At 41.7% G+C, this 27,266-nt stretch overlaps 3 protein-coding genes across 3 annotated transcripts in view; 1 reads left to right on the plus strand and 2 right to left on the minus strand.

The window, feature by feature from the left end:
* Positions 1–11,718, minus strand: part of LOC109481175 (dynein gamma chain, flagellar outer arm-like) — a 66,286-nt gene extending 54,568 nt beyond the window's left edge. Inside the window, exons 1-23 of the mRNA XM_019783678.1 lie at positions 11,149–11,718; positions 10,639–10,793; positions 9,785–9,958; positions 9,278–9,482; positions 8,559–8,694; positions 8,064–8,193; positions 7,540–7,718; positions 7,008–7,128; positions 6,624–6,748; positions 6,169–6,414; positions 5,361–5,508; positions 4,872–4,997; positions 4,549–4,669; positions 4,148–4,324; positions 3,685–3,812; positions 3,303–3,387; positions 2,875–3,066; positions 2,363–2,500; positions 1,993–2,118; positions 1,526–1,685; positions 880–1,102; positions 380–492; positions 129–233 (exon numbers count right to left, since the gene is read on the minus strand). Of these exons, the coding sequence (XP_019639237.1) occupies positions 129–233; positions 380–492; positions 880–1,102; positions 1,526–1,685; positions 1,993–2,118; positions 2,363–2,500; positions 2,875–3,066; positions 3,303–3,387; positions 3,685–3,812; positions 4,148–4,324; positions 4,549–4,669; positions 4,872–4,997; positions 5,361–5,508; positions 6,169–6,414; positions 6,624–6,748; positions 7,008–7,128; positions 7,540–7,718; positions 8,064–8,193; positions 8,559–8,694; positions 9,278–9,482; positions 9,785–9,958; positions 10,639–10,793; positions 11,149–11,667 (3,832 nt within the window). The 5' untranslated portion in view covers positions 11,668–11,718. The remainder of the gene's footprint in view (positions 1–128; positions 234–379; positions 493–879; positions 1,103–1,525; positions 1,686–1,992; positions 2,119–2,362; positions 2,501–2,874; positions 3,067–3,302; positions 3,388–3,684; positions 3,813–4,147; positions 4,325–4,548; positions 4,670–4,871; positions 4,998–5,360; positions 5,509–6,168; positions 6,415–6,623; positions 6,749–7,007; positions 7,129–7,539; positions 7,719–8,063; positions 8,194–8,558; positions 8,695–9,277; positions 9,483–9,784; positions 9,959–10,638; positions 10,794–11,148) is intronic.
* Positions 11,719–19,456: 7,738 nt separating this feature from the next.
* LOC109481123 (cytochrome P450 4A25-like) lies at positions 19,457–23,735 on the plus strand. Its single transcript, XM_019783615.1, has 12 exons — positions 19,457–19,667; positions 19,919–20,108; positions 20,551–20,678; positions 20,803–20,927; positions 21,088–21,150; positions 21,320–21,443; positions 21,743–21,884; positions 22,167–22,290; positions 22,445–22,643; positions 23,107–23,189; positions 23,416–23,481; positions 23,604–23,735. Exons 1-12 carry the CDS (start codon positions 19,467–19,469, stop codon positions 23,704–23,706), a joined length of 1,548 nt encoding a protein of 515 aa, XP_019639174.1. The 5' UTR covers positions 19,457–19,466; the 3' UTR covers positions 23,707–23,735.
* A 136-nt stretch (positions 23,736–23,871) lies between these two features.
* Positions 23,872–25,332, minus strand: LOC109481174. Its single transcript, XM_019783677.1, has 5 exons — positions 25,245–25,332; positions 24,773–25,005; positions 24,533–24,599; positions 24,226–24,373; positions 23,872–23,972 (listed from the first exon to the last, which is right to left on the minus strand). Exons 2-5 carry the CDS (start codon positions 24,968–24,970, stop codon positions 23,930–23,932), a joined length of 456 nt encoding a protein of 151 aa, XP_019639236.1. The 5' UTR covers positions 24,971–25,005; positions 25,245–25,332; the 3' UTR covers positions 23,872–23,929.
* Between the last annotated feature and the right edge of the window lie 1,934 nt (positions 25,333–27,266).

Here is a 27,266-nt window from a genome sequence, read left to right on the forward strand (position 1 = left end):
AACAGTAAACCACTTTAAGGTTGAGCAGCCACCTATGGCACCAGCACCCCAAGGACTGAGGGACCTCTATGATATGAACTTGAATGCTCAGACTTGAGCTACTGCCAGTGATGATGAGGTCTACTTACTTTCGATGACAGAGAAGAGTTGGTGCATGAGGTCATTGAGGTATGGCTCTTCCGAGATGGTGGCGTGGAATGTCTCACTGCCTTCACTGGTCCACCAGTTTATACCTGCAGCATGCATTTTGTTTGGTTAGACACATTTTCAACTGACGAGTACCATGTGTTCTCTAAGAAAACGCTTAATTGCTAAATTCCATTTTAAAGAAAGGTCTGAGGTTTAAGTCGTCCTAAAAAAGTTGAACATTTGGCCTGACCGTTGGAGATGTCCATGATGGCACTGGCTACTTGATTGACAGCTTCCTGTGCAGCTGCCAGCGGGGGTTCGATGACTGTGTTGGGGATGTTGAACTTCACCACCACTTCAAACCTGTCAAAAATAGCAAAGTAACAACATTAAATGACTGAGAACTTGAGATGAATCTCATGATTGTCTTCCAAAAACACAAGTATATTGTCAGTAATAAATGCAATGAATATTACACTTTTGATGGCTTATCAAATGATAAAATATTAGATGTATATGTTATATAATTACACAATAAATGATTCAGAAGCTTTCTTGTTTCCTTAATAAGTAGCAACTCCTATAAAGTGCACATGAAATGATTGAAATTTCTCTAAAAATGATGAATCATAATCATTATCTTTAAACTTTACTTAGACAGTCTTAGACAGTCAGAAATAATAAAAAAAAGCATGGAAAGATATAGCTGGAAAATGTTAGAATTATGATGAAGATTTAAGGTTTTCTCACCTGAGGAAGGTGACCTCCTCTGCCTCAGGACTGGTCCATGACATGGAGAGTCCTGATCGTGAGGAAACTCCTGTGCTGGTGCGGCTGGGCGTGCTGCGGGGACTTCCCCTGGCCAGGGTCTGCTGCAGACTCTCCCCCTCACAGCCTGATGCCTCCGCCAGCGCTGCCAGCGAGCGCGATGTGGCAGACAGGACAGCGTCGTAAACCTTCTGACAGTAGTGCTCTGTGGATAAACAAATGGAGCATTTGGTAAGCCATCAGAAAAGGAATAAATCTAATCAAATTAAATCTAATCTAATTCATTCATGTACATGTACATCTTAAGTAGTTACATGTACATGTAACTACTAAAGATAAAGATTTGTTCTTGCAGTGTAAACTAGCAAAAAAGCTAAAAGTATGTAGATCCTTTGCATGCAGGCGTACATACATGTAAATCTATAGCTGAGGGGGTGAAGTCTGCAATATCTGCTGATAAGCTTTTTGATTTCACTTCAGTGGTTATTTTTACCTGAAATTGTATTACTTTTATAAAGTAAGATACTTTCACTTTTTTCTTACTTTCTGTATAGCAAGAGAAACATACTTCAAACTGCAAATATCCAGAATTATATAAATTCAGATCTATGAGAAAAAAATGTCTTACCTAGTAGTTCGTTGACCACCAGATCCTCGGTCACCTCGCTCAGCGTCTGCAGGGTCATGGGCGTGTCACGGTGACTGGCCGCCTTACTGCCCCGCCCCGGGCGATGGGAAGGTGCCGTGGACACACGCGACTCTATGGGAGACTGGGAAGGGGAGCCAACCTGGGGAAAATGTACAATGCCCTCGTGAAGTGAACTATGTAGTACATGTATAGGGAATGAATGGGTAGGGTCTACATGGGATAGTGAGGTCATGTTGAACATTTGGAAGCCCATATGATAACGAAATACAACCCCATGTGATACTGCTAGTTATCACATAGGCAGGAACACCCATATCGAACGTTATTATGGCCCATGTATGACATAACTTTTTTTATACAAAACACGTATGGCAAAGGTCAAAGTCTGTATGTATTGCAAAATATCACCCTCTTTCCAACTAAATGCTTCTCAAAAGTAGTCTTACCTTGTTGGACATGAGGAAGGAGACAATCTCAAAGATGGCGCTCTCCACTTCATTCACAAAGTCCAGCAGTTCCTGTCCCTTCTCTTCTACACTCTGTAGTATGGCTTCTCCAAACTCACCAGGGGGCTTAAAAATAGCAGGACAAAAAGGTTAGATTCTTAACACTTTTGATAAAAAAATAAGGAATGGATAAGACAGTATCCACAACACTGAATGTAAAATGTTTTGTTCTGTATATACTGGGCTCTCTCAGAAGTCAACTTTTATAAGCTGAAGGGGCTAACCCATTGTCTTAGGATGAAATAAACAAATTGTGCAACGAAACATGAGAGTATCTTTAGAGTATTATCTAAAGCTGAAGTAGACTCACCCAGGCTTTGCTGAATGCTAGCTCCATGTCAAACAGCACCATACTGCTGACAATGTCGACTGTGCCCTGCACCTTCTCCTCTACAATGTTGATGACATGCTGGACTATGCCGTCCAACCGAGCAATGGCAGAGTGAACCTAGAATATAATTAAGAAAAACACAAAAAACACTTTATTCTTCAGATAAAGAAATAAGGTACAACCAAATGGTGATGGTAGTTTGTTTGGAACTTCAATGTCAGAATGACAACACTAGCCATATCTTCAGCACTAAGGACAGCCACACCCCTGCGTATATATGTTTGTTGTGTTTGCAAATGGGCATAAAATAAAAAAAATGAAAAAAAATATGTACATTGTAGACAATTTTAAAAGGGCTAATTTACTAACTCAGTTTTTTTACAACATGACAACATGATAGGATAATGCTGTACATATATTTTTGGGTGGCTGAGCTGTGATCACAAAAAACTCACATACTTCTGCCATTTCTTGTATTCCCATGTACTTACAGTGTGTAGGAAGGCATCGATGTTCATACTGTTCCAGGTCAGAGTGGTGAGGCCAGGCTGGAAGAAGTGCAGAGTTGCCTCTGTGTGGACCAGGAACAGCTGCTTCATGGGTGGGGGGATCTTAGCACACACCTCCCTGTACTCATGCAGACACTGCTCCAGGTGCATCTTGTAGCTCTTGAACCGATGTTCCTAGTAAAAAAAAAAGATGGATAAATGAATTGACTTGTTTTTAATGGACTTTTTTGTTTTAAAAACAGGGCAAGCCTTTTCTTCATCTGGGTTGTAGCACTTGGTACCATACTGTGTACAAGTTTCCATTTTTACAAATATATGGAAATGAATAAGCCATCTCACAGTTGCTTGTGTGTATGTGGAGTTGTGACGCATACAAGGAATAGTGAAATGGCAGAAAGTAAGACCTTTACCTGTGCTACGATGTCCTGCACAGATTCAGGCATGGGGATGCCCAGCCTGACCATCCACCTGGACTCCTGGATCAGCTGCAGAATTCTGGGGACAAAATATTTGAAAAAGTCTCAAATTTACAAAATAAATGTTCGGACAATTTTTCACCTTCGAATCCTTTAACCAGCCTAAATTAAGAAATTCAGAAATTTTCAAAATTTATGCCTCAAGAAACATGAAAAGTGGCAAAATGTATAAAAAATTATTTTATCTGTTTTATGGTATGGTGTGAGGCCTATACCTTGTGTATCTAAATGAGAACTTTTACTAGCATTCAATGTGTGCTTGTGATTATGGATGATCCTCAACTATTGTTGGTCGGGTGATAAGTTACTAACTAACCTTTCATCAGCGTTAACCAGGATCTCCCCTGTCTGTGGATGGTGCACCAGCAGCATGGCCTTCAGTCCGTTCTTGGCTCCGTCAATGTAGGCTTTCCACTGCTGCAGCCACAGTGTCTCAAACGTCACCTGAAACAGTGGGAACTTTAGCATGTGCACCCTTAGCAGGTCACAAATGAACTGAAGAACTGGTGGAACTTTCTGAAAGCTGAAGATACTAGAAAAACTCCAGACTTTATTTTTCCAAACTTTTAAACACATTTAAACAAGTACAATGTCATGTAAATTTTTTTAAGTATGTAACACCCAAATTTTATTAAAAATGGTGAAAAACAAGTACTAGCGCATAATATCTTTGTGCAGGTTTGAGTTTGTTATGCAAAAGTAACCACAAAAACCACAAAAATATTCTAAGACTTACAGTATTAGAAAGAGAGAGAGTAAATGGCAAGAATATGACTGACCAGTGTGGTAGCGATCCTGTTGTACAGTTTGACCACTCTCTGGAAGTCCTTGAGATGAGTGATGGCCTTGGTATCCCGGAACACTTTCATTGGATCCTCGATGGCCGTCAGTAACTTCCGACACCAGAAAATGGACCCTGCTACAGGGGGAGCATTCCTGGGAATGGGGGGATCCTCCTACAAAAAAGAAGGATTGAAAATTGTGATTCAAGCCTGAAAGACTGCAAGCAACGTGACTGCTACTGATTTTCTTTCAACACTGGAATAGACATGATTGTAATCATAATTTTGCATGTAGCAACAAAACAGAACACTTAATTTTAAATGTTTGGCACATCGATGTCTAGACCTAAATAACTGTAATGTATAAATAACAAACCCAACAAAATCAAAATTCTAACCTTTTCTCGTTCGTACATCTGCTGAACATGCTCCAGGTCAAGTTCGTAGTGCTGGAAAGTCTCCACGTATTTCTCAGCTATGGTGGCTCGGATTCCCTGACGGGCTCCAACTGGGGAAAACCTGCAACAGATAAATGGAATTCGTGAAACAAATAAGGTAAAACTACACGTACATGACATTGTGTAATATTTACTTTCCAAAATTTCTACAAATCCTTTGAGGCAACATAATCTAGCATTTGTGATATTTCAGTCTGCTTGTGCTTACAAAAACAGGACAATATTTTCAGCAAGAAGTTTGTCAAAGACTATATGTAACACACCTCTGCAAGATGTTGATACATTCGTTAGTCTGCATCTTCCTCTGGAAGATGGCCTGTAGGTACGCACACATCATGGAGTCTAACAGCTGGGCAGTCTCCTGGAACTGTTGGTGGGCCTCCTCAAACCTGACCACAACAATTTTTCCTTAAAACAGCCATTCAAGTCATTCACACTTCAGAAACATATAAAAAATCATCATGACCCATTTCAAAACCTGAAACCTATAGGTTTCAAACAGTCTATGATATGCACTCTATGTCTGAGCTTCCCTTGTGTTTTTAATGTTCAAAACGTGTATTCATTTAATAAACTGCACCTATTATTATACTATACAATATTTGAACTATATATTAGCTTTGATTTTTTCACTTCAGACTACTTTTGTGACACTTTTTCTCATACTTGCAAAGGTGGACGTCTAGTATAACTGTGTGTACATATTACAGAAAATACAATTTCCCCTGACCCTCTCAGTTGGTTGACCTCACCTGTCCTTGTCTTTGCCCTCCACGTCCAGTAGAACTCCAGTGCTGACCACCTGAGCGAAGTTGTCTGTCATCTGCTCCAGGTACATCTGTATGATGTGTGAGATGCTGGGTCCATCCTCCTCTCCCTCGTGTCGAGCATAGAGACGAGCTGCACGGAAAGGTCATAAATAAGTCCTGGCAACTACAGGCACATTAAGTCCTAGTGACTATTGTCTTCAGTTTGGTCACGTGACAAAGGTTCATGGGTCAGTATTCCTGACAAAGGTTTCAAATTTTCTCAGTATACACAAACACTTCGAAAGAAGTAGTCACTGCCAATGTCATTTTCTGTTTGGTCACATAACAAGTGTGGGTAGTTCAGTATTCCATCAAGACCAAAGCATTTACTGTAAATTTAGATGATTGTGTGTACCCCTAGCAGATTACAAAAGATCTGCATAGTAGGTAATAATAGGAATGATTTTGAATGAAAGAAATACAGAACTATTCAAGGAGACTAAATGATATTATCTTATGAATAAACAATATAACATCTGTGTCCATAATATCACCAGGGTCCATAATATCGCCACCTTGAGAAAAAGTGTGCTTAAAGATATTTTTACTGCAACATACCCTAGGCATGTACATTTGAGGTGTGAAGGAGTGCATACCAAAAATATGTTGCAGTAAAAATATCTTTAAGCACACTGTTTCTCAACGTGGCGATATTATGGACCCTGGTGATATTATTGACACAGATGTTAAATGTATAAATGCAAATCAAATAAACTTTATATAATATTTTCCTGTATGGAGTATTTCTTACCCAGATGATGAGCGGCTTGTTTAGACACAGCTCTAGACTGTGTGTTTAGTTCATGGATCTCGTCAGCAGCGTTGAGAGACATGGCCTCACTAGCCTCGTGTCCGTGCCCGGGGGAGTCCACGTTATTCAGCGCCATTCTGGAGCCGGGCATGCTCATTGGCTCTTCCTCCTCCAACACAGGCATCATCCCATGGGCGCTGGGCACCATGAGGGTCTTCATGGGGGATGGAGGGTTCTCAGGGGGTCCTGGGATGTAAGGATATGGATTTTTAGACGTTTGTAACTGCTTCAACATTCAAATTATTTTCATTTGCAAAGGAGGGTCTGTGTTGTGACTTGCACATATCAAAGGATACATTATTCCCAAATGAACTGAAAGTAAATACTTTTCATGGATACTTTTCATAGATGCACCAGCTTATTATTTTGCATTTTTGTGTCTAGCTTAGGCTCACCCATGGGGTCTGGAGGGGGTTTTGCTACTGATATAGCATCTGCATTGCTCTCTCTGTCATCTTCATCTTCCCCTATCAGGTCTTCTCTTCTTGGACGTGGCAGGCCACGACACTTCTCCTTCAGACTAAAAAAAAAACAACATAACTCATGACAACTGTAAGAAAATACAAACAAAACAGGTTTTTGTCACTGAGTTGTTATAAATGCACCTTGTGACGCAAACAGTGAAATAATTTCAAAGAAACTACTTTCCTCAACCATTATATGTTTTTTAGCGTGTTTCTTGCAAACCCAGGTACTATTCTGACCAGGGGTATATTCCTGCCTGCTACACTGGTACTGGTAAATCATGCTAAGGTTACAAACAGACACAGTTGCCTGACCTGTGGAACTGTTTGAGAGTATCGATGACTTCCAGAAACTGTCTGAGCCTCTGGCAGAATGTGTCCAGGTGCTGAAGGATGGTGTCTTCATCAGTGAAGGAGATCCCATGGGGGCCCTCATCTAAACACAGGGGAAGAAGTAAAACAGAAACTTCATGTTGATCTAATTATTATGTGTTGTGTGTTTTTTGGACTAGATAGTAGTAGCTTAGAAGGTTAGACATTCAGGAACATTTAACTTAATACAAAATAAATCAAGTAACTGGATGCAAAATTCTCCGAAGAGTTAAATGTTTCAGATAACTTCCACTATCTTCCATCAGTAACTGAGACCAAGTCTAAAGACCTAATAATAATGTATTTGCCATTGGCTACATATACATTTGTAACATCAAGAAGCAGAACTTCAGTCAGAAGCTCTGAGGAAGGTGTCTGATAGACACCGAAGCGTCAGCAAGGTAAACTATCTTGGTTGTGTAAAAGAAAACTCCTGTATCTAATATTTATGTTATTTGGGGATATGTGCCCTTACCGGAGCTGGATGTAACTGATGGTGCCTTCTTGGAGGAGACGCTGGGCTGCAGGTTGGACATGCGGCTGCGAGACGGACCCCCGATGGAGCGGCGGCCCACCTGGGAGTGGGAGCGGTGAGAGTGCAGCGAACTCATGGACGGAAAGTGTGACAGGGCGTGGGTTCCTCCCAGGCCATCTCTGTGTTAGGAACAAACAAGAAGTTGGTATTATTAAATATACAGTCTGTTGCCGTGTCCAACCGCATTTTGGAAAGAAACAAAAAGCATGAGCAAAGTATAGAAAGATCCGAATCCCTGATTGTGCATAAGAAAATCCCTATATCCAGCAAAGAGAAGGTTTCACACCAACGTTTGCAATTCTAGTAAAAGAAAGGTTTCACACCAAAGTTTACAATCAACTTCATCAGGTAGAAATGACCCCATTGTGACACAATTGGATTAGTAACCAGATTTTTGCCATTCTTCTCATAGAAATCATTTTCTTGTGCATTAAGCAAAAAACTAACTAACTAACAATCTGTACCTGATACTTCTGAGCGAGTCCTTGTAGTGAGAGTACAGGGTCAGACACACGTTCAGTCTCTCACACAGCTTCTCATCATCAGGTACAATCAGCCCCGAGTCTTTGGCTCCTTTCTTCTTCTTTGCACCTCCTGAAAACAACAGCAGACAGATGTTGTTTTAATATTTTGTATGTCAGGGTAGATATTGCCATCTGGCAGAAATGCTGATAACTCTATTGACAAAGATTGTGATCAGAATGCTGACTAGGAATGTGTTAGCTATAGGATGGTCTCCCATTTAGAAAGAGTTTCAAGTCAATCTATATGGTCTAAAGTGGCACAAATCAAAATCGAATTCAGATGTTCAATAATCTCAAAGCAGATCTTCTGGTGGCTGCAAAAGCAGTATCAAGTTGTCCAGGCAGTATCCATTTGCCAGAGAGTATCCAATACATCATATAGAGTGGTGTATTGGATACAGCTTGGAGATTTGGTGTTTAACTTTAAGACCGTACCATGAGGAGAAGTGATATGGCCTGGCCCCTCCTGTACTTCTGTGTGTACTTTCTCCCACAACAGGTCCTCATGTTCATGTGGCTGGGCCTCTGCTCGGATGTAATCCTTACACACATGCACCAGCTGGTTTGTCACCTGAGGAATAAATTCACACATAGTAAGGCCACAATGATTTATTTCATAGGTTACAATATTCATAAACTAAGGTAAATACGAAATAAGAGGTCACGACGAAAATACAGGGCTGGGAGGAAAACTAGCCTCTAACCATATTCATTCCCTGAAATTATGTGTATATATATACAGAGAGATATGGAGACTGCATATAGGAAATGCAGATTGCATACACTGAATGCAAGTTGCAGGTATTGAATGCAGATTGTATACAATGAATGGAGCTTGCATATGTAAATGCAAAGTGCATATACTCCATGCAAATTGCATATACATGTACCTGTAAGCAGACTGCATATATTGAATACAAAATATATATTATATTGTATTACTCTGAAGTGAAATCTCTTTCTAAGTTAAGAACGTGTTTGGGTCTATACAATAGGGTCCAGGTTTATACAATACACAGGTCTTATTACATGTTATTTAATGATTCATGTGTGATATGCCACCAGAATTTTAAATAGCTGCCTGTCCCACATGTCACAATTCCAATACAGTAAGAAAAATCCAATGAAGCGTAATATCACAGGTCTGTACTGACCTTACTGAAGAGCAGTCCCAGGTACCCACTGCGTGCGTAGAACCTGGAGATGGAGTCCATCTGTCTCACACTGCTGGTCAGCCCGGGCAGCGCCACGTTCAGGACAGTAACAGGTGTGCTGTCATGGTACAGCTGCTCCAGGTGCTTACGGACAGACTCCAGATACTTCACCTTGTCTTTGGTTTCATTCGCTGCGTCAGTGATACTGGGGACAAGAAGAGTTTGGTTTAATGCATTGTTTAGCCATTAAGCAAAAAGTCTATTTAGTAAATGAATACATTTCTAGAGTTTAGAAGCAGATTGGACTGTAAGATTATTGTGATACAAACAAATATTAGATATTGTTTAATAGATAAAAGTCAATCAACAAATGAAGTAAGCAAGTTAGCTAAAATATCAAATTTTAAAACACCAAAAGATGTACAGTGGTTTTTTTTTACAAGTACTGGATAAAAGGGTCTATTTGCCATAGAATGTGTAACTGTAACAGTAATCCTTAAAACTGACCATGCGTCGATGGTCTTCCACTTCTTGAGCAGCTTGGACTTGGCTGTGATAAGGATGCCGATGACGTTTTTGCAGTCTTTGCTCTTGAGTTGTTCCGTGATGTTGTTCAGCGTCCTTTGTCGCCTACGCCATCTTTCCAACTCCGTCAGTGGACCTGCGTTCATATCCATCAATCTGTGGGAACAGACCACAGAGAGAAATTTGTCAACAAACCCAAAATATTAAATGTCTTTGTACATGTACACCACCCATCAACTTACAAAGAAAATACAGCACAGTACTAGTCCTTAGGTACTATCGCAAGCAATATCAAACCAAATATGCTTATATATGCTTGAATTTTGAATTCTTTTAGCTTTGATGACACTTACATTGTACATGCACAGAATGTTGCTATATCTAATACATGTATCATTGAACATTTAGTCTAAAGCCTCTTTTGTGGCTTTTTCAGTAGTTGGATTAAATTTTGGAACAGAAATATAAATTGCAAACTTTATGATTATTCCCTGTGGAAATGTTTGAACCAAATCTTCAGTTATTATTTTTTTTATCGGCTATTTCACAATCAGGTGTACCCATTTTTTTCCAGCATGTTACCAGAGGATAGCAAAATCTACATAACTTATTACTGTTTTAGACTTTTATTTCCAAAGAGCTGGTGCAAGATGGAACACAACAAAAAAAGAATTTTGAAAATTGGTTAATATTTGGGAAAAATATTGACCAAAACGTGGTCCAAAATTGGGCGTTTTTGAGCGTTACCGGGGACCATTGAATTTTTACTAATTATATATATATTATAAAAATATATTGTATCTGCTGTTCATCATTTTAACATCAGTGTATCATACCTCTCCTCAGCAGTCCCGTCTGCCAGGATACTGTCTATGGTCAGGATCCAGTCAGACACCAGGGTCTCGTACTCTCCCACGATCGTCTCGTCAAACGCAGCGGCTCGATACTGCTTGAAGTCGCTGCTCACCAAGATCTCAGGTTTCTTCAACAACTGAAAAGTAATTTAAGACTGTTATTTACAGCTCCCTATGTTGTGCAGTGATATATGTTATCTACATGTAGGTGGAGCCTAAATAAAATGAATATTAAAGTAAAGTTTAAACTTTTTTAGCCTATTTTCTTTCTTTTTTTTTCCAAAAAAATAATAATCACAGCAATATCAAATATAAGTCAATACAAAGCAATAATTCAAACCTTGCATACCAAGATGTTACAGTTAAACTTGATAAATAACCGCAATGTAACAGGTGTTTATTTTTGTGGCACGCTCTTGTTGTTTTGTTGTTCTTTTCAGTAAAACCGTGGGGAGGGGGGCATTCTAACCAACAACAAAAAAAGAACGTTACCTGTTGCGTCGCTGAAGTTGAGGCTCCGTATTCAGACAAAACCCCGAGATATTTCTCCAAGTTGTGGACACACTGTGACGCCTGCTCGTCGCTACACTGTCCCCAGTCTTTCTGAGCCCGCAAAACCGGCAAGAAGACGTGGGACAACAGAAGAGTCAAATTTTCCGCCGCGCTTTGCTTCAACTCCCCGCAGAAAATATCTCTCTCCATCCGTACGGGGTCAACTTCTTTGTTGGTGTTCAGTCGAAGGAAGTACAAGATCAGGGTGTTTTCTACACTGACCTTTAGATTAGCCAGAGAAGTCGTGATGAATAAATCGCGAGTAGACAGCGTCCCTTGTTGTGGTTTGTCGCAACAGCAGAATATCTTGGCCGGGCCATTTGGGTTTAGGAACTGGTTGATGAGTTCCAGAGTTCGAGGTTCGCAAAGAAAATCCTCCAGTAGGGTGGGATTGTCGAAGCCACCGATGTGGAAACTTTCCTGGATCTTCGTAGCGATCCACCAGTGCCTCTCGTCCATGGTGATCTGTGGTGGACGGGCGGGAAGGGAGGGGAAAACTTGTCTAAACTTCACATCTTCGCGTCAAGAACTTTGAAGGAGGCCGCCATTTTGTTTGGGTTGTCATGAACAACCGGGGGCTCCCTAAGGGGTCTACTGTAGGTTTCTAAAACACCTTATATGGCCAACTGCTACTGGATATCTTCCATTTTAAGTAATTAATAGGCAACTGAAGTGATGACAAGTAGGAGATATATAACAATTACTGTTCATTGTGTATATAATGGGTCAGTTTGTCTCGTATAAATGTTAAATAAGTAACACGAGAACCCCCATTTAGTCCTCTATTCACCTGTCCAATCCGAGCGGGGCTATTTGATTTAGCTCTATAGAGGTGAAATATGGCCCCGGGGACCGTCCCAGAAAAGTCGGGGTTGCAATTGGGATGTTATTGAGAAGTTCATTTCATTTCATTTCATTTATTGGTGATGCCAAACAACGCATTACAAGTGGGAGCCAGGCAGCCAAAGGCTGGTGGCGGCTGCCACTGGTACATACAACACAACACAGGACAAGTCAGTACAATATACAGGACCTAACAACAAGTTACGAATATCAAAATAGCAAAACATATCAATGCATTATACAATATCAAAGACACAACATCATCAAATTAATAAAGTAATCATAATAATATCTATAATCAAAAGTGGAAAGGAAAGATGGAACGGTTGGAAAGTCAGAAAAGTTAAAAGGTTGTTTAAAAGTTAGTAATCTGATGAGAGGTGGTTCCTGCATTTGGCCTTGAAAATTCTAACTGTGGCGGACCCTGTGTGCTGTGGTGTCGTTTAAAAAAGGGTTACGACAACACGTTTTTTTTCATGGCAAATTGTTTTATAACACTTTATGTTTTTATAACACGTCGCGCAACACTTCATACTTAGTATGTGTTGTGTGAAGTGGATCAGTTAACTACATGTGTAGTAACGTTATATCATAAACAAGAAAATTAACGTTATTTACAACACATATAACGTTAACCATGTCCTTGACGTAGGGTTATAAACTTTCATACTCCCAGACTTCAAAAAGAATGTCCTTGATTGTGTTTAACAATGTTATGACTCAGTGGCTTTGTCATGTTTAACCGTTTATTCCAATTCCTTCTACATAGTTTGACTAGTTCTGGCAACTTCTTTCTAATGCCGCTGATTTCGCTGAAGAAGAGTGATAGATGTCACTCGATCACGAAACATCCAGAAATAGCCTTTGTATTCTGTCCAGTAGTAGAGATTAAACTTTGTCTATGCATGGGTCTATGCATCCTGTGTGTTTTCTTCCTATGCCTGGCAATCTAAGAAGGTACTAAGACAGCGTGCAATGTAAATTACGGCACTATTACATTGAGCGGCTGTTTTCCTCCGGAAAATTATTACAAATCACAAGTCATAAACATTACATGACACCAAGGAGCTTCTTGAGACAATTCATGACATTCAAATGGGAAAACTCCAGTCAGTAAACAACAAAAGGTGCCATATACGGACTGTAATACAAGAAAGGTTCTGACTACGTTCAATCTTTTTTTTTTTCTAATGTAACGGTTAACCCGTTAACGGCTACGTCATACATGAGACAATTTATGTTGTTGCATGAAGCATTCCATTGGACGAGGCCAAACCATTCATCGGAGCTTCGGAGAGAAACTCGTCATGTTTTTTTGACCGACTGTCCCAATTTTCTGACACAGAGATTTCGCCCCCACAGCCAATTCGTCCCTACGTCTGTGACCGGGCCCTCACGGGCGTTTCCTGTAGTCGATACAGCCCCGACAGTCACAGTGATTTGTGGTCCTATCACACCAGTTGTGGGGCGAGCAGCATGGGTGACTGCTGTCGGGGTTGCATTCAGCCGGGTTGCCATCCTTCGTGAGGAAGCCAGGTCCACACTGCAAGTCATCGCGCCACTTCTTACGAGCTGTTTGAGAAAAAACAAAGACGTAAAACATTGACAGATCCCTACATTCAAGCACGGACTACTGATAACAGTTACAGAATGCAGATACTGATATAACGATTGTCCCAAGAATCATATACTAGTATTTCCTTACGTTTTAAAGCAGCAAACAGGGCGTCTGATTTGCCTTGCAGGATCTTGACGCTTGAGTCCAGCTTCAGGTGCTCCGAATTCAGTTGACTGATTGACAGCTTTATGTCGGACAGCTTAGCAGCTGTCTTCTCCTCTGACTGGCTGACTGACAGCTTTATGTCGGACAGCTTAGATGCTGTCTTCTCCTCCAACTGGCTGACTGACAGCTTTATGTCGGACAGCTTAGCAGCTGTCTTCTCCTCCAACTGGCTGACTGACAGCTTTATGCTGGACATGTTAGCAGCTGGTTCCTCCTCTAACTGGTTGACTGACAGCTTCAGGCCCAACACTGTCACCACTGTATCAAAACAATTCAACATCCCATCATTTTATACTTTACAAAGAAAATCTACGACTACACAAACGACTCTGTCCTGCGTTAATGGAGGTTAGACATTAAAGTCAACAATATTCGAACATTTCAAACTCTATTAGGCCACACCGATTTAATTTTATGGATGACATCCGCGCGCGCATTGATTTTCGCCCGATCTCAAAAAAAAAAAAAGATCACGTATTCCGAGGCTCTGGCCTGGCTTTAGGCCTGGGTAGTGCATGGTGGTGATAACTCTGGTTGACGGCAGCCAGGCTACCGAAGCTCCAAGACTCAAGAACTCATGTACATACGTATACGTACAGCAGTGTCGATTCATATATTCCGCAAAAATCCAGCATGTGTCGGCCTGTCGTATACGTCGCTATGTAATGCGCCAAATTCACAATACCAGGTTTGTATTCCTGTGGTTTTGTAGCATTTTTATTTTTGGCCGGATTTTTATTTTTTCGCCCGCGCGCACTAGTTTGGGGGTCTTCAGAGGATGTCATCCATAAAATTAAATCGGTGTGGCCTTACTAGTACTGGATGATTGGACATAGCGATACAGATAGATTACTTCCAGACGCTTCGAGTGTCACTAAATGAAGAACTGATATCCAGTACTTGAGTTGGGTTTGTCTTTGACTCTATACCTGAAACGTCACCAAAAAAGATGATGAGCATACTAAGAAATTCATCTATGGCAGAATCGAAGCACTCACCCAGAAAGATAACCACCCCGAGCAGACAGCAGTTCAGCACCAGGGACAGCACGGGGATGGTCTTCTTCACGGCGCTGGTCCAGACTCGGGACTGACCGGGGTTTCTCATGCCGACCCCTGGGATGTAGCCTGTGGCAGCGTCATCGGTAGAGGCTTCTGTGGACAATGCAGGTGCGAAGCCAGAGACCGTAGATTTGTTGTTACATGCAAAACTATAACATGCAGATACTGGTATTCTTTTCGTGGTGAGAAAACGCTAAACTGGATTTTGTTCTTCTAAGGTGTGCCTGAGGCTAAATTACGTGACATCTCTGTATAGGTTTTATCGGAATGATATAGTGTGATACTAGTACTAGTATGTTAGTGAAATGTCATTCAAAGCTACTATCATCTCTCAGTTGTTTTTAGCATGCAAAATGTACCCTACCTGCTTGTTCTGGATTTTCCACAGTCAAGTTCACCACCCCCGGTGTTGCCGTATCGTTGTTCGCAACTGAGGCGGTCTTAGTGGCCGCTAACCCCGAGGGGGTGACCGGGCAGGCCTCGCTGTATGTATTTTCAGCCATAACAACAATTCCCGTCTTCGTTCTCACTCGCACCAAGGTGGTTTGTCTTCGAATGAAACGTATTCCTCGCTGATAGACTGTTTCTATATGTTTTCTTTCTGACGTCCACTTTAATTGTCTGAGAGGTAACATTATTTTATTCTTTTTATCGTCATGAGAACCTCAAATCAGTCTGTGCGTGCTGCTTTTCATTGACATGATGAGGAAAGAGATAAAGGGCAGACAAACTATTGAAAAAGATAAATTTCTAGCTTGAAAACATTTTAAACATTTGATAAAGAAATTCAAAGCTTTTCAAACGGGAGAGAAGCAATGGCATATGGACAAAGTGTAACTTTCAATACGTTGGTTATAGAGGAAGTTGGCTCTCAGTATGACAACAAAGTACATCGTTCTAAGAAACCATCACAAGCGTCTCAGTATCTGGCAGGTATAGCCGAGGATTGCATACTTCCAAGAGGTACCAAATCTCGGATTTCTTGTATGTGCGTGCACACCCGACACATATTTCAGCCTGCGATCGAGTTTCAAACGTAAAGCCAAAGACTGAGTGTGGTTAAAGGTTAGCCATGACGCCGTGTTTTAGAGCACGTGCCTCGGGTGAATATCGGTCAAAGCTCGCTAGACCGTGAACATTAGCCTGTAGCAGCTACTGGGGGCCTTAAATATTTTGGCGACACCTCAGGGGGAGCCTAGTGGTACAGTAGTGTGTGCAGTTTGCGAGAATTCTAGGAATTCTACAGGAATTTCATCCACAGGTATGGAATGTCTACAGGAATGTCTCACAGCTCTGTGATCTTGCTGACACACATCGATCTATGCCCACAGTCTATAGCTATATACTTAATGAAATCCCTGGAAACCCTTGGGAAAATCTTTCTGGCCGCTTTCTACTTTCTATTCAGCCTGCAAATGAGTCTGGTGGAGACTAACAACACATAACGTTCTAAACGTTCAGACTCCCAGACTTCCAATAAACATTGTATTGTGTCAACTAAAACGGATTTAGCGATGTTATGACTCAGCGACTTTGTCATGTTTAACCATATTTTATTCCAATTCCGTATACATAATGTTGACTACTTCTGGCAACTTCCTTCCAGTGCCGCTGAAGCAGAGTGATAGATGTCACACTCGATCGCGAAACGTCCGAAAGTAAATTTTGCATTTTGTCCAGTAGTAGAGTTTAATATACACATGGGTATTATCATCTGTATCATCAACTGTGTTTTCTTAGTTAAAAATTACTCAGAACCTATGTCTGGCGATCTAAGAGGGAAGTCAGGCAGCGTGAAATGTAAATATATATGAGGACACGTTCATTGAATGGCTGTTTCCTAAACGCGCCATAAACGGACGACTGTAATACAAGAAAGGTAGAGCTACCTTGAATAAGCTATTTGGATCAATGAGTTAAGAGACTCTTTCTACACAACCAAGTCTTTTATTCAGCCGACGTTTCGGTGACCGCCTGTCACCTTCCCCAGGGCAATTCTAAACCGGTTCAAAGTGCAGTGCAATGTGAGAGATCGAGAGAGAGAGATCGAACTTCATGCTACAACAAATTCACAAAACATGATAATGATTTTTGTACCGTGACTACCATTTTGGCAGACGTTTTACATTATTCATATCAGAGCAGAGGTAACGGTTCTGGCTACGTGCAATCTTTTTTCCGGTTTACTCTTTAACGGCTACATACGTGAGACAAATCATACTGGTGTATGAAGCATTTCTATTGGTCCAGCCAATAATTAAAGCTTTGGTGAGAAACTCGTCACGTTTTTTGACCGGCGGCCCCGTTTTTGTGACAGCGGACAGAGATTTCGCCCCCACATCGAATTCGTCCCTACATCTGTGACAAGACCCTTACGGGCGTTTCCTGTAGTCAATACAGCCCGGACAGTCACAGTGTTCCGGGGTCTTGTCACACCAGTTGTGGGGCGAGCAGCATGGGTGACTGCTGTCGGGGTTGCATTCAGCCGGGTAGGCGCCTTCCGCATGGACGCCAAGTCCACACTGTAAATCATTGCGCCACTTCTTACGAGCTGTTTGAGAAAAAAAAAGTAAAACATTGACAGATCCCGATATTCAAGCACTGACTACTGCTACAGACTACAGATACTGATATCACGATTGTCCCGATGATTACATGCTTACGTTTTAAAGCAGCGTCAGCAAGTATGGCGTCTGGTTTCTCGTGTAGATTCTTGTCGCTTGGCTCCAGCTTCAGGTCCTTCAGTTGGCCGCTTGACAGTTTTATGCCGGACATGTTAGGAGCTGTCTTCTCCTCTAACTGGCTGACTGACAGCTTCAGGCCCAACACTGTCACCACTGTATCAAAACGATTCAACATCATGTTATAGATAACAAAACGAAATTATAAATGATGCAACAGAATTTGGCCCCTGCTCCTGAGGCGCCACAAAAACAGGATGGTGAAACTTTAGGTCTACAATATAGCGTAGACTACAAAGGAGTAAGAAGATTTGTATACAATCTCCTTGCTAAGAGAGCATCACCCTAGGAGAGTACAATCGCAGCGCTCACCCAGAAAGATAACCACCCCGAGCAGACAGCAGTTCAGCACTAGGGACAGCACGGGGATGGTCTTCTTCACGGCGCTGGTCCAGACTCGGGACTGACCGGGGTTTCTCATGCCGACCCCTGGAGTGTAACCAGTGGTAGCGTCATCGGTAGAGGCTTCTGTAGACAATGCAGGTGCGAAGACAGAGAACTTAGATTTGTTGTTACATGCAGAACTAAAAAAGATACTGGTACTATTTTCATGGTGAGGATTTTGTTCTTCTTAGGTGTGCCTGAGACCAAATTACGTGACATTTCTGTATAACATGTAGACACTGTGTGTGTGTGTGTGTGTGTGTGTGTGTGTGTGTGTGTGTGTGTGTGTGTGTGTGTGTGTGTGTGTGTGTGTGTGTGTGTGTGTGTGTGTGTGTGTGTGTGTGTGATATAGTCTTTTGATAATGACTGACAGACTCAAAGCTACTATCATCTCTCAGTTGTTTTTAGCATGTAAAATATACCCTACCTGTTTGTCCTGTATTTTCTACAGACAGGTTTACCACCGTTGGCGGTACCGTATCGCCGTTCAGAACCGAGGCGGTCTTACTAACCGCTAATCCCAAGGGGGTGACCGGGCAGGCCTCGCTGTATATATTTTCAGCCATGACAACAATTCCCGTCTTTGTTCTCACTCGCACTAAAGACAAGTGGTTTGTCTTCCAATGAAACGTATTCCTCGCTTCTATATTTCTTCCGAAAGTCTTCCGCCCACTCTAATTGTCTGAGTGGTACCTTATCTAAAATTACATGATTTTATTCATCACATTATCGTCACGTTAGCAAACGTCAGTCATATTTTTGTTTGAACCATTTTCTTTATTCATGAGAACCTCAAATCAGTCTGCGTGTGCCGATTTTCATCGACGTTATAAGGAAAGAGCTTAAAGGGTAGACTATATAAAAAAAAAAGATTCATGGTATGTTGGTATGTGCAACGCCCGACACAAATTACAGCCGGCGATCGAGATTCAAACGTAAAGCAAAAGTAGTGGGGTCGTGTGGCGTAGCGGTAGCGTGTTCGGCTTAGGACCAAGAGGTCCCGGGTTCGAACCCTACCCATGTTACCGATCTTGTGCCCTTGGAAAAGGCACTTAACACGACTTTCCTCAGTTCACTCAGGTGGAAATGAGTACCTAGCTTCCGTTAGGGACGTCCCCCGGATAGGACGTTAAATGGAGGTCCCGTGTTTGGGGAGAGCCACCGTACCCACACGCACGTTAAAGAACCCACCGCACTTATCGAAAAGACTAGAGAACCTTCCCGGTGTGAGTGGTTCAAACCTTACAGTCCGGTCTTTCACAGCCTGTACTTACATGTACAAAACTGGTGTGTTACGCCTAAAGGCGGTTTACCGGTTATATATGCGAAACAAACAAACAAAAAACACTTAGTGTGGTCAAAGGTCAGCCATGACGCCGTGCTTTAGAACAGGTGCCTCGGCTGAATGTCGGTCAAAGTTCGCTTGAACATTAACCTGTAACAGCAATGGCGGCGTTAAACGTCTTTGAAAATGTTCTGGGTTTTACCCTCACAAATTTGTTGGCTGCCATGGCCCTTCTTATTTTCATTACTTTAGCTATAGCAGCGGTTTATCTCTGGAAGGAAACCCGCTTCCAGGAGAAGGCTTTGGCCCCCTTCCCGTGTCCGGAGAGACACTGGCTACAGGGAACAATGGACTTAAAGAGGGTAAGTTAAGTACACAGTCCGTACATAGTTACCTAACATTCAAGCAATGTAAGGATATGGATCACCTTTTTAGTGTTGTTGCAACATTTAGTACGCAACATTTAGTACGCCTTTGCTGTATTGAACACCGACAGCTTGACATACCAAACAGAGTACTCCCGTGGCCTCGATAAAGTCGCGAATAAGTTGCATGTAGATTGCTGCTTATTGATTTTCTCCACTCACAATAGCCGACCTCTTCTCTCCCTCAGATCACGAGGCATCCAGAGTACGTCCTGGAGTTCATGACTGAACAGACTCAGCGCTTCCCGAAATGTTTCCAACAGTGGATAGGACCGTTTCGGGGGGTGCTGATGATAGTCCATCCGGAAGTTGCCAAAGAGGTTCTGAAGACAATAGAGCCGAAAGGCCGGGTGTACGAGTACCTTCGACCATGGCTAGGTAAGTAGACCTAAGAGGTTCATCTGTGTTGCCACAGTTAATGACGTTACTAGATAACATTGTCAGAAGGATTTGAATTAATTTGAAGGGTGGCGATACCAACTTCCAACCACTAGCGCTCACATCACGAACACTTCCGGAAGTGACGTATTCTGGCCAATCAGTCTTATGGTACGAGGTCAAATCATTCTTCGAGGTGCTATACCTACGTTGGACGGGGTAAGGATCATTAGCGATTGAGTTACATAAATTGAACGATCGCGTGATATTGTGACTTGTTAATGGCCATGGTTCACGGCAATGTATGGACGCATTATATGTCTAAAGACTCGTCCAAATTATTCTCACTACTGTACATGTACAACAATAGCTTGTTCTACATACATCTCAAAATAACATGTAATATAATTGTCCTCCTCCCCCCACCCCTCCCCCACGACAGGTGACGGCCTGCTCCTCAGTAGAGATGAGAAATGGAGGCGGAACCGACGACTGCTGACTCCGGCATTCCACTTTGAAATCCTGCGGCCCTACGTCAAAATATATAACCAAGCAACGGATGTGTTCATGGTAACATGTGGCTATTTTATGTACAATGCACTAGCCATTTAGAACTGATGTGAATTTTGTCATGTTTCCAATATACTAGGTTGGATGATATACTGATGATTATACATGTACATTCCTCCCCTAGGAAAAGATGTCAAGTTTCGCCATGAAAGATGAAGCAGTGGAGATCACCAAACACCTGAGTTTGCTGACATTGGACATCATCCTTCAGTGTGCGTTCTCCCACAACATCGAGTGTCAGCGTGTTGGGTACAAATCACCTTGTTTCTGCCTCATTACAAAGGAATGAAATATTGTTGTTGACTTGTCTGTGTATCTGCTTTTCTATGTGTGTCTACATCTTCTTTTAAGTATTCCATCTCTCTTCAGCAGTGTTTCCAAAGGTGTTGAACAAATGGATGTTTTTCAGGGACAAGAATCCGTACGTCGCTGCAGTGTACGCCATGTCACAACTGCTCATGTTACGTGCAAGGTAATAAAGCTTACTTACTTCACAAAGGTGTAGCCTGACTCATTCAATATAGCAGCCCTTCCACTGTTAGGGCCACTAGAACTTGTAAACATTGCAGAAACGATTAATTTCTTAAAATTTACTTGAATATTCTATCGTGAAATTAATTCATTGTCTTTATATTTCATAGGAGCCCATGGATGCACCTATGGCCGATGTATCGACTGACACCCGAAGGTCGGGAGTTCGTTAAACTGTACAACCTTGTCCACCAACAGGCTGGGGACATCATCAAAGCAAGAAGAGAAGTTCTGGTAGGTGATATGCAGAAGTGACGGTTTATGTTTATCATTTTCCATGACAGAAACAGACAGACTCAGCGAGACAGAGGGAAAGACAAGGAGACAGAGGGAGAGAGAGAGAGAGAGAGAGAGACGATTAAAGAGAGAAACAGATACACAGTTTGGCAGAGAGAGACAGAGAAAGAATATGAGGCAGATTCGTAGAGAGATAGTTATAGAGGCAGACAATAGAAAGGTACAATAAAAGCGCTTAACTTCACTCACTTTATGTTGTGGTAAAGAAGATGTACAACTGTTGTTTACGTACATAGGACAAAGAGGGAAGAGAAAAGATAGGTCGGGGGTCTCGCTATCTGGATTTTTTGGACATCCTACTGACTGCACGGGACCCGGATGGAGAAGGGCTGACAGATGACGAAATCAGGGCAGAGGTGGACACTTTCCTGTTCGAAGGTAAACATGGTACATTGAAACACTATAATGCTATATGATACCAATGTTAATGGCCTACGGTGTACGGTGGTAACGCTTCGCTCACTCGGTGGCTTATTCCGTGGCTATAGTTCACTAGCCAGGCGTTATGTCACCGTAAACACGTAGAGGCGGGTCATTATAAATTGATTGATCTTTCAATATTATACTACCGCTAGCTGTTTTAAGCCCACAGGTTTCTTTCTTTCGGAAATGTGTCACAGACATGCATGGTGTATTTATGATACATTTATTTCCTTGAAGGCCATGACACGACAGCCAGCGGCATTTCTTGGAGTCTGTATTGTCTGGCTAAACATCCGGAACACCAAGAGCGTGTGAGAGAGGAGGTGGACGCGGTTATGGCGGGAAAAGACGAACTGACATGGTAATGAAATTACTGGTGTAGTATTTGTTAGCAATTGTTTAGGATTTGCTGGAAGGACTTTAGAAAAAAGTTTATATGCAAAATCTAGTTAAAATTTTTCTATTGGTGTAGACATAAGAAAAATGTGATGTCCTGCCGTATTCTTTGACCCCAGGCAAGACATCTCCAAACTGAAGTACTTGACGATGTGCATCAAGGAAGCCATGCGTCTGTACCCTCCTGTTCCTATCGTGGGACGCAAGATCACGCGAGAGTTCGCGTTCATGGGACATCGGCTGCCGGCAGGAGCTGAACTGAACGTGAACGTGTGGTGTCTGCACCACAATCCGGCTGTGTGGGGCGAGGACTTCATGGTGAGAGCAGCACACTGAAGCTTTACAAGAAGTAAAACCACGGAAACTACGTTTCACAGAACCAATTTTGCTGTAAGCCTTATGCCTCAAACGTTGCAATTCAATGCATACCGGGTAGCTTACGGGATTATGTTTCCTTCACATCCGAGACCCAGGCCGATTGGTAGTTCGAATCAAAACCAATCAGGGGCCAATTGAACAAAAATGCCGGTAAACCCCCCATTAGGGCATTGGTTGGGAAATTGACTGTAGCAAGCCATACCTGACTTCAGAGCCCGGTTGTGGCCTATCTCGATTTAAATACTTGTACTAAGTACTAAGCGGAACACTGAACTACACGCACTTGGAAATAAGAAAAGAGTAATTTATATATATAATAGAAATGATATTATCTAACGGTATTAGTCAAACACGTGTTGACGTGTTGAAGATAATCGGCTTCACACCCACTTGTTTGTTGCAGGACTACAAACCGGATAGGTTTTTATCCGAGAACATGAAGAACATGGATCCCTATGCCTTCATACCGTTCTCAGCTGGACCCAGGTTAGTCTTTAAATTGATTATGATCCCAACAACGTGTTATGTAGTCAAGTGTCATTGGTGTTACAATAGCTTTGATTATGCCTTTATGAAACAATTTGTAATTGATTCTGATTTTTAACTCCATAAATGCTTCCAAAAATTGGCTTAATGCTCTATTGTAGAAAATCGACACTCAAACATGCAATAATTGCTTCATTCTTCATGGCACCTCTACTGAATTTTACAGGAACTGTATCGGCCAGAACTTCGCCCTGAATGAAGAGAAAGTGGTGATTGCCAGGATATTACACAAGTATGTCGGTATACATCATCATACTATTGCCTTTTGAGACTGCTGTACATTTTGATTGATTCACTTTTTTGGACTGAGAAACAATGAATATTTGTTCTCTATCACTCCACCTACCTCATCAGGTTCAAGGTCGAGCTCGTTCCCGATCACCACGTGGCTCCAGTAGTGGAGCTTGTGACCAGAGCAGTCAACGGCATCAAGGTCAAATTCATCCCGAGGGACTAGTGCACACTTCCGAGTACAAATAATCTGTACCATGCTTTGTTTTCACAGTGTTTATAAATCCTATAAAAAGATAGATGTCCTTTTGTTTTTAACGTAAAAGTGTGTAACGCATGAAAAGTAATTTTACCAAAATAAACACTGTCCTGAGAATAGGGTTCCATTTCAGATATTGAAAAGTTCTTAAAATTCTATATCAGCTACTGGTGCCTTGTATTACATCTTGTCAGCACGCCACTTCAGTTGTGTTCTCTTGTTGTTGTTTGTTCCTGCGAGTGAAGACAGTGCATGACGTCATCCAAAGATCAACAGAAGTAACAAACGTGATACAGACAAAGGCAAGAAGAAAAAGTATCGAACGTTGATAATTTTCTTTTGTCGTTAGCAAGCACATTATTTGTAATCTGTTTTCTCACCAAGGGTCCGGCCACATATATTGTATAATCGTAAACTATATGGGCATTCTTGTAATAGTTACGGTGTCCTCGAAAATTCAGCTGTTTTATTCCCCTCTCCCCATACCTGTAATATGCCAGGAATACTATGCTGAGGGTGAACAAAGCTGCAGTCGGCAGAAGAACCAATATGGCGACTTTATCTGCTCCAAACCCGTCCCCTTCCGATAGAGAGTATCTCATTGGACCATATAGTCTTTTTATGTCAGCATTTTCTGTAAGAGGTGATAGAAAACTATGTCACAATAGTATGTGGCATTTTACCTATAGTGTTGTATATCTTTTTGGTAGACACATAAAACACTAGTTATAGTAAGGCTGAAAATGACCAAAATAACATCAAACAATAGATTGTTATAATGTTTAACACTCACCTGAATTTAATGTCGACGCCCTGACATTAACAGCATTGCTGTAGTGAACTCCGTTATGAGACCTGATCTGAAATATCGCATAGCGTTAAAGCATCGTTAAAGTATGATTTTTTATTTGAATAGATAAATATAAGTATAAATTTATGTTGTCTTGGTGTGCTAGAAAAATATCATTAATTACAATTACTACAATGCACGTTGAATTCCCCATTCAAACAATATTGTAAACTCATCACTTACATATATCTCGTATCTTGTATTTGGTTGGAGGTTTCCGAACACGTGACTGTTGTGGGCGTGGTTTGGTACCCTAAGGGTAGCCAATGACGTCATCTCTCCTGTGATGACGACTTGCTTCAAGGTGATGACGTAACCACCCACTGGGCCGTTCCATCTAGCGGGCCCCTCCCAGGTCAGGCGCAGTTGTCGGGAAGACATCGTCCATATTATGACGTTTGTAGGAGGAAGTGGGTCTGAAAAGATTTTATAATTAGCAACAATTCTCCATAAATGATGATAGCATAACTTTTTGTCAAATAAAATATTCCAACGGAATCCCAGGTCCAGCACAATGCCTTCCCAAAATATTTTTATTGAAAGTCAAGTTAAGGGTTGCGCTGCAAGTTGAGTATACTCATATACCTTTCTTTTACTTGATTTACTACATTTGTTTCACATCAGATACTATATATAGCTAGTATACTGATTTCACCTGCTTCTCTTGTTCTTGTCCGCACGGGGTCGCTCCTGTTGAACTCCTGCACATCGCTGAGAACAGCCACCCAGAAAGTGTACTCTGTGAACGGTTCCAGCCCGGTCACTGTGTACTGTTGTTCCCGGGATCCAATCACAACTCTCGTCTCTTCTCCCGCTAGACTTGATGGCTTATAGTAGATGACGTAGGATCGTATTTCCTATATGAAAAGATAAAATATATAGAAAGATATGATTTCTTCACTACATACCAAAAGTCCATAGCAATCATAAGAATATGTTGCAATCCTTGGCTTCAAATATCTCCATATCAATTTTACTACAGTGTATTTCCTGTTGGCCTTTGCGTTCTATCCATCTACTGAGTCTGGCCTTCTGTTCATTCGTCATCCTGCCCGTCGATCTATCACCCACCCTCGTGCTATCAACCTACACTGTCGACATCTGGGCAAACAGATAACCAAACCCAGAGTTCAGTCACCCAATTAAAACAATACTTCCACACAGGCAAGTAATACTTGTAAATAGTAGTATGACATGCTCATGGACATGGTGTATGTAGTGTAATCGTCCCTACCTCCTGTGTTAGTGTTTCCGGCAGGGTCCAGTCTAGTCTGACGGCTGCAGACGACACTGGTTCAACATGGACTCTACAGGGGATGACAGCTGCAACATGGAAACAGGCAGGGTTAATGTGGGCAGGGTTAATGTGAGAAGGATAAATCGACAAAACACAAAGTCATATTTTGGGGGAACGACGCGTGTTTTAATGTCGTCCGTACACGATGAGCATAAACTTTAAAAACATGTTAAAGGAGAGAATTGATACAACCCCGCCTCAAACCAAAATACCCGCATATGAACCATATTTACGGACACGAAATATCTTCAAGTTGTTGTTTTTACTTCATATTTTTCTCAAAATATATCTAAATACGTGTTTCCACTCTTCCTTACACTCTTGTCCCTTCTTTAGTTACGTCCTTATGAGAGAGTGTGTGTAAGCGTGAGTAGAGTAGGGTTGAAGAGTTGTACTGTTGTGAACGCTCTGCTGAAATGTCAACAAACCCGACAGGGCTGACTGGGCTTACCGGAGAGCGAGGACAAGGACGAAGTGTTGGTTACACGTCTGTGGACTAATCCTTTGCAAGACTTTGAGAAAAAAATTTGGTGTTCAAAAGATGTCGAGGAGGTTAAACCAACTCATTAAAAATACTGAGTAAACTGAAAACGTCATTTACTGCGTGTGTATTTTCTGTGAACGTTTGAACACCTTGTCCTGTACTGTTTTGTTTGTATGGTTTCTCGCGTCTACGGTATGTTAAGGTCGCAGAAGATATGATTTTACATGAGAAGAGTTAAATGTTTATCAACTTTATCAGATATAGATCAACTTTTAATCCATCGTTGCTGTCAGCTTCAAAGTTCAAACCTTTCCAAACAAATAAACAGTGCTAAAATACTTTTCGTCATTGACCGTATCATATCATGGCACACCATCACTACCTAGCAAGCCGAAAATACACGACACGGTATTCGGTAAGCTCCGCCAGAGTGTGACGTCACGTTGTAGTTGGCCAAAAAAGCCCGCGAAGGCCAGGAAAAAAACACAAAACAAAGGAGCACTGCTCTGTATCCTGTCGCCACAACACAATACGTATCCCATATGTACCGTCCTCTTTTTCAACCCCCTTATCCTCGTGGAAAAAAGTAAGCGCGTCGTCCTGAGAGTCACTCGAGCCACAGACTTGGTGACAAGGTCTAACAGACAAAACAAAGCCGCAGAGAACCTGACACCTTACCCCGTAACACAGCACGGTACGTGATTGTTTAAATGCGCCGTGAAGTCCTATTTGAATCAATGATGCGCGTCCGCAAAAATAGGGTTCTATTGTGTCAAATGGAGTAGGGACGTTTGCGTTTAGATCCACCTTATACAGTCGTATATTTGAACAAAAAATATCCTAACGCTAAGTCAGCTAAATCTAGAAGGAAACTGAACAATACAATACAATGCCAC

Source organism: Branchiostoma belcheri, unplaced genomic scaffold (genome assembly GCF_001625305.1).
Source record: "Branchiostoma belcheri isolate BF01 breed outbred unplaced genomic scaffold, Haploidv18h27 scaffold54, whole genome shotgun sequence".
Classification (NCBI taxonomy): domain Eukaryota; kingdom Metazoa; phylum Chordata; class Leptocardii; order Amphioxiformes; family Branchiostomatidae; genus Branchiostoma; species Branchiostoma belcheri.

Coding starts and splice junctions, on each gene's coding strand:
- LOC109481174 (XM_019783677.1), bottom strand. CDS start 24,970: ATGTCTTCCCGACAACTGCGCCTGACCTGGGAGGGGCCCGCTAGATGG. Junction 24,600..24,772: donor ATACAAGATACGAGATATAT/GTAAGTGATGAG, acceptor GCGATATTTCAG/ATCAGGTCTCATAACGGAGT. Junction 24,374..24,532: donor GGCGTCGACATTAAATTCAG/GTGAGTGTTAAA, acceptor CACCTCTTACAG/AAAATGCTGACATAAAAAGA.
- LOC109481123 (XM_019783615.1), top strand. CDS start 19,467: ATGGCGGCGTTAAACGTCTTTGAAAATGTTCTGGGTTTTACCCTCACA. Junction 21,151..21,319: donor CTGCTCATGTTACGTGCAAG/GTAATAAAGCTT, acceptor TATATTTCATAG/GAGCCCATGGATGCACCTAT. Junction 23,190..23,415: donor CCGTTCTCAGCTGGACCCAG/GTTAGTCTTTAA, acceptor TGAATTTTACAG/GAACTGTATCGGCCAGAACT.